Genomic DNA, 12,384 nt, shown 5'->3' on the forward strand with positions numbered 1-12,384 from the left:
AATACAGGAATGCCTTGGAGATATTGTAGGTTTGGTTCCAGACCACTGCAATAAAGCGGGTCACATGAATTTTTTGGCTTCCCAGTGCACATAAAAGTTATGTTTACAATATACTATAGTCTATTAAATGTGCAAGAGCATTGTGTCTAAAAAATTTTACATACCTTAATTTAAAAATACTTTATTGCTAAAAATGCTAACCATTCTCTGGGCCTTCACTGAGTCATAGTAGTAACATCAAAGATCATTTATCACAGATGACCATAACAAATAATAATGATAATAAAAAAGCTTGAAGTATTGTGAGAATTACTAGAATGTGACACAGAGACATGAACTGAGTAAATGCTGTTGGAAGAAATGGTGCCCAACAGACTTGCACAATGCAGAGTTGCCACAAACCTTCAATTTTCAAAAAATGCAGTATCTTCTAAGCACAATAATACAAAGCACAGTAAAATGAAGTATGCCTCTCTAGTGTCAGATAAAAATAACATGAAAGATTGAAGGAAGAGATTGGATTAAAAGTGTTTGATATCCTTACTTTTTCAAGAAGAGAGCAGAGATACTTTTTAACTTGAAGCATCTCAAGTGAATATGGTACACAGAATAATGTCCATGTTCTAATGTACAAAACCTGTGACTTATACAGCAAAAGGGGCCTTGCAGGTGTGATTTTGTTAAGGATTATTGAGATTGGGAGATTATCTGGAATTATCTAGGGGATCCTAATGTAATCACAGGGTGTGGGGAAAGAAGGAGGCAAGAGAGTCGGAGAAAGAGATGTGGTGATGAAAGTAAAGATCAAAGTGATGCAGTTGTCAGCTTTGAAGATGGAAGGGGACTATGAGTAAAGAAATCCAGGCAGCCTCTAGAAGCTGGAAAAGGCAAGGAAACAGAGTCTGACCTAGAACTTCCAGAAGGAACAGAATCATGCTTACACCTTGGTTTTAGCCCAGCAAGTTCCATTTCAGACTTCTGATTTGGAGACTGTAAGATGTGTTAAACGGCTAAATTTGTCGAAGTTGTTATAACAGCAATAGAAAACTAGTACAGTGTACTTTAAAATGTAGACGTAACTGTAGATCAAACACAATCTAATGTTATTATTCAAAACAGTAGCAGAAAAATGTGGAAAATAAAACTGCATATGAACAAAGACAAAAACAGAGAAAAAGGACAAAGGTATAACTTGGTAAATAGCAATCACAAAAAATAGAGAAATCCAAATATGTTAATTAGAAATATTAAATTCACTTATAGAGATAGTATATAATGAGGTTTTACAATTTTAGTCATGTGCTATTTATAAGAGAATTAGAGGAAATGAAGGTGAAAGTAAAACAAAGGAAAATATATGCCAAGCAAATATTAATGTTTTACTAATATATTAATATTTGTTAATGTCAGATACAATAGATTTTAATACAGAAAACATTAAAAGGGATGAGTAGGGTTTTACACAGTAATAAAAACAATAATTCAAAATAAATAATAAAAATTTAGAGAGAGCTTCGACATAAACAGCACAAATTAGTAGAATCACAGGGAAACATCATCAAATTTATAACAATGGAATTTTAAGAGCTCTTCCTTAGTAGCAGATGCAAAAATAAATTCAAAATTTCTCATTCTGTTGAGCAACTGTGTATCCGAGCTTGTTATAGCTAGATCTAATGAACATGTATAGCTTTGCTCCAAACTATTAGAGAGTATACATTTTAAACATGCACAGAATATTTATAAAACTATGCATAGAGTTGTGGATTCTGCTGGAGGAGCCAAGCAAGATATGAATTGAAAAGTAACCATTGGGGCTTCCCTGGTGGCACAGTGGTTGAGAGTCTGCCTGCCGAGGCAGGGGACACGGGTTCGTGCCCCGGTCTGGGAGGATCCCACGTGCCGCGGAGCGGCTGGGCCCGTGGGCCATGGCCGCTGGGCCTGCGCGTCCGGAGCCTGTGCTCCGCAACGGGAGAGGCCACAACAGTGAGAGGCCCGTGTACCGCAAAAAAAAAAAAAAGAAAAGAAAAGTAACCATTGTAATTACCAATGTAGATGTCACTGGGGACATTGAAAGGAGTGTTACACTTAATTTTTAAAGTTATTTTTTGGGACTTCCCTGGTGGCGCAGTGGTTAAGAATCTGCCTGCCAATGCAGGGGACACGGGTTTGAGCCCTGATCCGGGAATATCCCACATGTCGTGGAGCAACTAAGCCCATGTGCCACAATTACTGAGCCTGCACTCTAGAGCCCACGAGCCACAACTACTGAGCCTGAGAGCCACAACTACTAAAGCCCGTGCACCTAGAGCCCGTGCTCCACAACAAGAGAAGCCACCGCAATGAGAAGACCACACACCGCAACTAGAGAAAGCCCATGCACAGCAATGAAGACCCAATGTAGCCATAAATAAATAAAATAAAATTTAAAAAATTAAAGTTATTTTTCATTTTGGAATGGCATTCAGATGGCTATAATAGAGGAGTAAAAATAGTTTTTTCCTTTCTCCTTCACACACAAATTGTCATATTGTTTGTAATAGTAAAAATTCTATAGAACCTAAATGCTCATTACTAGGAAACTGCTTACATTATGGCACAGGAATAGAAGTAACAGCAACAACCAAAAAACAGCAAAAGCATCAACAACTGACTTGAGAGCTTTCTATGTGCCTGGCATTGTTTTAAATGCCTTGTATGTGTTAACTCATTCAAACCACACAGAAAACCTATGTTTTAAGGGTTTTATACATGTTAAATCATCTAAGCTGTACAATAAATCTATGTGGTGAATAGATATCATTATTACCTCTATTTTTTAGGTGAAGTGACTGAGACACAAGAAGGTTAAGTAAATTCCCTAAGGTCACAAAGCTAGTAAAAGGTAGATAAAAAGTTCTGCTTTCATATAGTTTCCCTTTAAAGCTCATTACTAGTTAGGGAATTCTCTCCAAGATATGGTAGTTAAATAAAGAGAAAATTATAGAATTTTATTCACGGTGATATCCCACCTATGTAAAAATACTAATTTCCTCATGCCTTTATTAAAATTATCAGTCTGTTGCCAATCTTAAGATATAAAATGTTATGTTGTTTTAAATTGTATTTCTTACATTTAAATCTTCAATTTGGAAATTATTTTTATGTCATGTGAAGTAGGGATCTTAACAATATTTTTCAAACAGAAACCCATGTCCCTACACCAGATATTTTTCTTGTAATAAAACAATGAAATACTATAAAATTCAAAACAAGATGGAATTTTTATGAAATATTGTATAGGAAATAGGACATAATGTTTTAGGATTGTATCAGGTAAAAATTATAACAATTTAATTCTCACATTTTCTTGGAATTAAAAATTAGTTAATCTTATTTCCAGTTTTATTAAATTCTTAGAGATAAAGAGTATGGTTCAGGGCTTCACTGGTAGCGCAGTGGTTGAGAGTCCGCCTGCTGATGCAGAGGACATGGTTTCGTGCCCCGGTCCGGGAAGATCCCACATGCCGCGGAGCGGCTAGGCCCGTGAGCCATTGCCGCTGAGCCTGCGTGTCTGGAGCCTGTGCTCCGCAACGGGAGAGGCCACAACAGTGAGAGGCCCGCGTGCCGCAAAAAAAAGAGAGTATGGTTCAATTATTCATTATAACTATTAAAAATGAGTCAGTCACATACTCTGTGGAAGAAACAATATTTTCTATTTTTCTTTCTAGGAAAGATTTCTGTGTACACAAAGATGAACCATGTGATACTGTTGGTAAGTGTACATAAAAATTTTTACAGTTTGGAGGAGACCTGGGGAACTTGAACACATCATTTGTTTAAATATAGAAAATTATTTGAAAGTGCTAGTTTGAATGAAACACTTTTAGAATTTCAGTGATATATATTTTCAACCTATATGTTTGTCACCACTTCAGTTATTAATGAAACAACCTGAGGACATGTATATACTATATATTGGAGAAAAGTGTAAACGATGCTTTAAGAATATCATGAGGTCTTTTTTGTGTTTTTTCCCCCAGAAATATACCCATGGATTCAATAAAATTACATTATTCTTCATAAACTGAGGCACAATATGATAACATCAGTAGAATTGACCTTTTTCAGGCTAATGGATTTGTTTTTGAGTTATACATTTGAAGTCCTTTGCAGACTGTGAAAGTCCATCTAATTTGCCCAACAAATGAGGATTTTCTGTACATAAAGTGGCAAATTTTCTATATTTTGTCCTGGATATCTAAAATCCCTAAAATGTAACCATATAGCCAGTAGGATCCATGAACCACAGTTCTTAATTTTGAGAAAATGCCACATTAATGCTAATATAAATGCATGTATATAAATTTACCTATCTAAACAGATAGATAGGTAAAACTGTAGATAAACTATTAACTGTAGTTAAACTGTAGATAAAACTAGATAACTACTTATATATATGTTTAGTCTTAAGACACTATATATATGTATAGTGTCTTTTGTTTTCTTATTTTTGGGCGGCGCTGCACGGCATGTGGGATCTTAGTTCCCCGACCAGGGATCGGACCCACGCCCCCTGCATTGGAAGCGTGGAGTCTTAACCACTGGACCGCCAGGGAAGTCCCTGTATGGTTTTAATAAGGTATTAGTATTGGGTTATTGGTAAGGTACATTTAAGAGTCATGATCTGGTTTTGATGTGTCATGTGGGGTTCATTACTATAGTGTAGTGTGTATTTTAACTTAACCATCGTTGAGGTGTCATTTATTCTTTGTGAGGCGAACAATAAAAATGTGGCAAAAACAGAATAAATTAAGTACCACTGGTGCTTAAAAAAGTAATTCTAACTAGTTCTGTTAACTTAAGTTCTCACTAGCCTCCTCAGATGATTAAATCTGAGATAATAAGTGGAAAATAGTTATAATAGTATGAAGCAGATGATGATGGAATCAAAGGATTGTTTGATTTAGAAGGGACTGTAAAAATAAAATGAGCTGGACACCTAAGGAAAAGCTGAATTGATTTAGGGATGATCTTCCTAATGTTAACTAACTTGCTTCCTGCAGTTTTGTTGTCTTCTTGCCTGAATCTTCAGAAATTAAATCTTGATATATAGCTTTAATCAACCTAACCATGGAAGCATTTGATTACCAATAATGCTTGTCTCAAAATAATTACCTTTTCCTCTACGTAAACAACTATGTTGCTCCTAAAGCCTTCTCTTAACATAGACAGATCAACTTCTTGCCTTAGTAGAGCATCTGAGAGAAATCAGCAACTCGGGCAGTATCTTCCATAATTATGGACTCTCACCACCTCTTTACAGCATGGACGCGTGGACTAAGAAAGCAGTTACTAATGTGAGGCGAACCAATTTCTTTTTGACTATGACTATGTTTTTTATCTTGCTAAGTCTTCTAATTGAAAATAGCATGCATATTCATGCTGTGAAACATTTTCTGGGTTGAAGCACATTTGAATAATGAGGTAGCTTGGTATATTTGGAATTATTAGTATAATTAGAATATATATGGTTCGGAAGCACAGTGGTGTAATCAGTCCCCAGCTCTGTTCATCTTGTCCATTCAGAGCTTGATAAAAACTAGCTTTAAATATTATAGCATAGGATGTGGAAATTCCAATGCCCTTTCTGAGATCTCTCTGTGTTTCTGAGTGCTTAGATTCTCAAGATCTTCTCTGGCATCACTAAATCCTAGTTTTCCCCTCTGTATCTTGTGGCATTTCTTTTTCTCATCCCAAATATGAGACAAGCATCTTTTTTCATATTTAGTCTTGAGCAGAGTAAAAATCTGAGATATTTCTTTAGGGGAAATTAAATGAAAACCTCTAACAACCAAATCAGAAGAGTAGTCTCTTTATCCCAATCCCTGTCCCCACACAAAAAATCTTTTCACACGAACCATACTTATGCCTAGAGACGTAATACATTGGTAAGATTTATAAAGACATTTGTGTGAAGTAGACATGGCGGTTGCCACCCTATCACTCATGCATCCACCACTGTGCAGCCGTGATGCCAGGATACTCCTCTACAGTTGGGTCATGATTCGTCCAGGCCTATCAAAGGGATCGTTTCAGGACCTCAGGCCTAAACAGTCAGCATATGGCATTGCTATGGTTGGGACATGCGACCTGTAACCTATGTCTGCTTCATGAAGCTGAAGAAAGAAACATTTTTTATGGTTGAAGCTTGGTCATGTCTGTCCCCACCGTGTGTAAACAAGGAAGGATGCAACCATGATTACTATAATAACAAAGGAAACTAGCCTTCAGATGAATCTGAATTCATACACTGCAGAATGGAGTGATGCAGGGTGCCTTTATCCTCAATGACATTGTTGAATTACGGCATCCTCCACACCTTGGACCCAGTCTCACCTTTAGGCTTCTGAATGTGTAAGCCAATAAATATCCTTATTATTTAAGCCAATTTAAAGTTTTCATTTCTGTAGCTTGCAGCCTAAGGCATAGATCTTCCCTGATACTCATATATTCTTTTATAAGAGAAGAAGAATATGGGGCAATATTAATAATATCCACTCTTATTAAGAGAGTGCTGATAAACTGCTCTGTGATTTGTCCCCCAAATTAAATAAGCATGTGTAGCCTGCTGGTCATCTTAACAGTGCTCAATCTCTAGCATAACAAAACAGAAGAGATTTAGAGCTTAAATCAATTGAATATCTATTGACACATTTTAAAATCTCATGTAATATTATGGGTTGTTTTTTTGTCACATGCTTAAGTTCATATATCCCTTCTTTCTTCTTGTATCTATTTCTGATGTGAAGTCAGTCCATTTCACGTTGGATACTATAGTGAAAATACTGAAATAGAGGAAGGAGAAAGGAAAGAAGTGGATTTAGTATTTATTAGTTTGGATAATATGGGCCTGAATGGTTACTTCACCATGAAAATTTCCCCTACTCTCCTACGTGTAGTGAGAGGGGAAGGACAGCAGTTAAAAGCTTTGAATTCTGGTTGTTAGTTTGAATTGTAAATGGAGAGAAATGCCTATATTTTAAAAGCAATGTAATACTTATACTGCACATTGTAACTTCAGCAACACTTTCATGGACATTTTCTCATTTATTTTCTGAAACTCTCTAGTTTTTTATCATTACTGCTTTACAGATGTAGGAAACTGAAACAGAACAGAGCATCAATTTTGAAGTCAGACATCTAGATTTAAATCAGTGCTCTGCTATTTATTACCCACATGAATGTGGGCACATTATTTAACACCTTGAAAGTTTGAATTGCTCACCTTTAAAATAGAGCCTATGTTATTGACCTCACAAAGGCAGAGAGTTTTTTTTTTTGTTTTTTTTTTTGTTTGTTTTTTTTTTATAATACACAATGTATTTATTTATTTATTTATTTATGGCTGTGTTGGGTCTTCATTTCTGTGCATGGGCTTTCTCTAGTTGTGGCAAGTGGGGGTCACTCTTCATCGCGGTGCGCAGGCCTCTCACTATCGCGGCCTCTGTTGTTGCGGAGCACAGGCTCCAGACGCGCAGGCTCAGTAATTGTGGCTCACGGGCCCAGTTGCTCCATGGCATGTGGGATTTTCCCAGACCAGGGCTCGAACCTGTGTTGTCTGCATTGGCAGGCAGATTCTTAACCACTGCGCCACCAGGGAAGCCCAGGCAGAGAGTTTTTAATTGGCACTCAGTAGGCACTAGTTTCTATCACATCCTTTTACTCCCTGCAGGGAAGTTGCACATTTGTCCAGCATCACTGTTAGTAAATGCCACATGGTGCTAACCTCTGTCTCAGATCTTACTATAATGAGAGGCAGCTTTCCTTTATAACATGATGCATTTGTTAATCGAGGACAATACAACTAGAAATCTGAAGGTGAGAAAAATATCTTTGAATGAAGTTTTAGAATAAAATTGTGTATATTAAAGTATATAAAGAAATAGCAAATATAAGCTTGGAAGTAACTTATTTACCAGCATTTAAAATTTGAAACAATAGGATATTTTGCTTGTTTACTCATGCAGAAGATATGTGCATTTTAAATGAGCCAGGCTGTATCAGTGCTATGGAATATTGTAAATAAATGTTTCAGTTGATAAGTTATACTTATTTATTAAGCTTATGTTTGAAAAGCTGTTTAGAGGGTAAAAAGTAAAAGTTGTTTTACCACGTCCCCAAGCACATTCTTTCCTGTTGTTTTAGTTAGTGAGATTAGTAGGTAGGTATATAGATACTGGGAGGAAAAAAATGCTATTAAATGTTTTAATCAGCAAAATATCAATTCTCAAACGTGTGTGTTCATCTTTTAACATACCTGAAATTGAGATTAATTTTGTAATCAGTGGCCTATTAGAATTGTGTCATAGTTTCAGTCAAAGTTTTTTAATCTGAGGTTTGGATGAACTATGGTGCTATCCTTAAATTGAAAGAGAAATAAAATATAATTCCAGATGCAAGTCCCAACTATTACTACTGGTATTGCTAGTGAAGTTGCCTTACTTTCTGTGGCTGGCAGAATAATGGTCCCTGAAGATGTTCATGTCCTAATGGACCTGGAACCTGGGAATATGTTAGGTTACATAGCAAAGAGAAATGAAGTTTGCAGGTGGAACTAAGGCTCCTAGTCAACTGACTTTAAAATAGGGAGATTATTAGGAAGTCTGGTATGCCCAATGTAATCACAAGCGTCCTCAAAAGAGGGAGAGGGAGGCAGAAAAGCTCAGAGTTGGAGAGAGATATGATTACTGAAGAAAAGCACAGAGAGATGTGATATGAGAAGGATTCAACTTGTCATTACTGGTTTTGAGGATGGTGTCAGGGAGCCCCAGGTGAATAAATATCTAGAACATGGAAAAAGCAAGGAAACAGATTCTCCGCTAGAGCCTTCAGAGGGAGCACAGACAGCCTCATGATACATTGATTTTAGCCAGTGGGATCTGGGTCAAACTTCTAATGTAGAGAATTGTAAGATAACAAGTTTGGGTGTTTTAAGCCACTAAATTTGTGATATTTTTGATAACAACAACCATAGAAAAGCAATATACTTTCCAATAATTAATTACTCCCTCCCATAACTTATGGAGGAGGAGTAAGGAAACATGGTATTCTTAAATCTTTAGACTGTGGGTTCAAAAATTCTGTGTCAGTAGTTTTAAGAACTGGTGAAGGGTTTGGGATTAGATAAAACACTAAAATTTGGATCATGTTATACAAATATATATAAGAAGCAACGAACTGGGGCTATGCTAACAAACATGATTAATTATAGTCAGCCATTTCTAGCTGAGAGACTAGACAAAAAAATAGCCTATATCATCCACTAACAATCTATGAAATCTAATCAGTCCGTTAAAATCTTTCCAAGAAAATGCCAAACCCTAATGATTTCACAGATGATTTCTACTAAAATTCCAGAAAACAGATCATTCCAATATTATACAAGCTATTTTAGAGAATAAAAAAAGGTGAATTCAAACCATATAAATTTCTTACCATATTCTAAAGCGGACAGTATAAGAAGGAAAAATAATAAGCCATTCTCACTCAGGAAATAAAAGAAAGAATTCTATATCAAATATTAGCAGATATTATCTCACAATGTATTTTTTAAATAACCAAGTAGGGTTATTTTATTTGAGATTTATTCTGGAAATACAGGGGTAGTTTAACATTAGAAAATCTTAAAATGTAACTCTGTAATCCAATTAAAGATAAAAACCATATGATCGGGCTTCCCTGGTGGCGCAGTGGTTGAGAGTCCGCCTGCTGATGCAGGGAACACGGGTTCATGCCTTGGTCCGGGAAGATCCCACATGCCACGGAGCGGCTGGGCCCGTGAGCCACGGCCGCTGAGCCTGCGCATCCGGAGCCTGTGCCCCACAACGGGAGAGGCCACAACAGTGAGAGGCCCGCGTACCACAAAAAGAAACCCCATATGATCATCACAATGGATAAAGAAAATATCTTTCAGGCAATTCAAAACTCTTGGCAAAATAGGACAAAGTAGGAACTTTATTAACCAGGTTAAAGATATTTACAAAAAATATATGAATATATTTTTTTAAATAGTGGAGCATTAAAAGCATCCCTTTTGAAATCAGAAACAAGGACAGGACTCTATTTTCACTATTTCTGTTCAACGCTGCATTGGAACTTTTAGGCCTTAAAATGATGTGGACGTTATGATTGTCTACATTCAAAAAAATAGAGAATATGGAGTTAATTGTTAAAATTAATGGAAGAGTTAGGTGGTTAGATAGCAAATCAATATTGAATAACCAATTGCATTTTATATGCCAGCAATTGGCAGCGACACATTTTATTTTAAAATTCTATGAAATATATTAAAAAATACACAAAAAATGAAATTATTTGGAATATATAATATAATAACAAATATCTAAGACATATGGAGAAAATTATTGAGCTATCTTGAAATTCAGTGAAGAAGACCTGACTCAATGAAAAGGTAAAGTGTATTTACGGTCTGAAAGACTAAAGATTATACAAATATCCATTTCCCTCAAATTGATCTGTTGATACAACATATTTCTTTAAAAATTCTAACAAATTTTGGAGGAAAATTGAAAGGCTGATTCTAAATGTTATATGGAGCAGCATAGGCCTAAGAATTGCCAAGAGACTAGTGAAGAAAGAATATGGAGAGGAAATCTTCTCTATTCGGTATCAAGATATGGTCTATAATAAATAGGACAATGCAGTTGCACATATTTGAGAAATGAACACTGGAAAAGGAGGAACATGATATTAAGATAGTCATTCAGATGGAAAAAAGTTGAAATGAATTCCATATGGTTTAAATTTTTTAATTTAGAACAGAAAATGTAAAAATATAATTTTATATTTTTGAGGTGGAGACAAATTTCTGAAAAAGGACACAAAAATGCTAATCATGAAGGAAATGCTTAATGAATTCAACTATATTTATATTGAAAAGTTCTATCATAAGACATCACATTGACATTAGAGGAAGAAACCAAGCTTCTCTCAGGGAGAAGACACCATATCTCATGGATTTTTTAAGGTGCCTTCCTTGTCATTAATTTTAAGATATGCCATTATTTTATGTTTCTTTTTTCTAAAGAACAAAATATGATGAATTCTAATTGTAAGACATTATTTTATGATGTATCACAATGTGAAATAATGTGAATCTTGGAATTAGTGTTCCATAATAATTGCAACACATGTAACCAACAAAGTATTGGAACCCAGAGTATAAAAACAACTTCTCTGGGACTTCCCTGGTGGCGCAGTTGTTAAGAATCTGTCTGCCAACGCAGGGGACACGGATTCGAGCCCTGGTCCAGGAAGATCCCACATGCCGTGGAGCAACTAAGCCAATGCGCTACAACTACTGAACCTGCACTCTAGAGCCCGTGAACTACAACTACTGAACCCGCAAGCCATAACTACCAAGCCCGTGCACCACAACTACTGAAGCCCACACACTGTAGAGCCCGTGCTCCACAACAAGAGAAGCCACCGCAGTGAGAAGCCCAGGCACCACAACAAAGAGTAGCCCCTGCTCGCCGCAACTAGAGAAAGCCCATATGCAGCTACAAAGACCCAACACAGCCAAAAATAAATTTAAAAAAAAAAAAAAAACCCACTTCCCTAAATCAGTAAGAAATAAACAAGCAGATAGACATGGTGAATACAGTGTCCCCCTTATCCGAGGTTTCACTTTCTGCGGTTTAAGTTACTTCAGTCATCCAAGGTCCAAACTAATGAATGGAAAATATCAGAAATAAACAATTTGGAAGTTTCAAACTGCACACCATTCTGAGTAGCGTGATGAAATCTCCCACCACCTTGTTCTGTCCCACCTGGGACCTCAATCATTCCTTCCTCTAGTGTTAGCCACTTATTAGCCAGCTTGGTTATCAGGTCAACTGCTGGAGTATTGTGGTGCCTGTGTCCAAGTAACCCTCATTTCACTTAATAACCGACCCCAAAGCACAAGAGTTGTGATGCTGCCAATATGGATATGCCAAAGAGAAGCCATTAAGTGCTTCCTTTAAGTGAAAAGGTGAAAGTTCTGGACTTGATAAGAACAGAAAGAAATCATATGCTGAGGTTGCTAAGATCTCCAGTAAGAACAAGTCTTGTATCCATGAAATTGTGAAGAAGGAAAAAGAAATTCATACTTGTTTTGCTGTTGCACCTCAGACTGCTAAAGTTATGGCCACAGAGCATAATAAAGCTTAGTTAAGATGGAAAAGGCATTCAATTTGCACAATAAGACGTTTGAGAGAGATCACATGTTCATAAGTTTTATTACAGGGTATTGTTATAATTGTTATTATTGTTAATGTCTTACAGTGCCTAATTTATAAATTAAACCTTATCATAGGTACATATGTATAGGGGAAAAAC

At 36.3% G+C, this 12,384-nt stretch overlaps 1 protein-coding gene across 1 annotated transcript in view; it reads left to right on the plus strand.

Moving 5' to 3' along the window:
• The window catches only part of ADAMTS19 (ADAM metallopeptidase with thrombospondin type 1 motif 19), a 282,978-nt gene that overhangs the window by 93,103 nt on the left and 177,491 nt on the right, over positions 1-12,384 (plus strand). Inside the window, exon 7 of the mRNA XM_007459995.1 lies at positions 3,711-3,754. Within this exon, the coding sequence (XP_007460057.1) occupies positions 3,711-3,754 (44 nt within the window). The remainder of the gene's footprint in view (positions 1-3,710; positions 3,755-12,384) is intronic.

The sequence above is a fragment of the Lipotes vexillifer genome, unplaced genomic scaffold (genome assembly GCF_000442215.2).
Source record: "Lipotes vexillifer unplaced genomic scaffold, Lipotes_vexillifer_v1.1 scaffold44, whole genome shotgun sequence".
Lineage (NCBI taxonomy): Eukaryota > Metazoa > Chordata > Mammalia > Artiodactyla > Lipotidae > Lipotes > Lipotes vexillifer.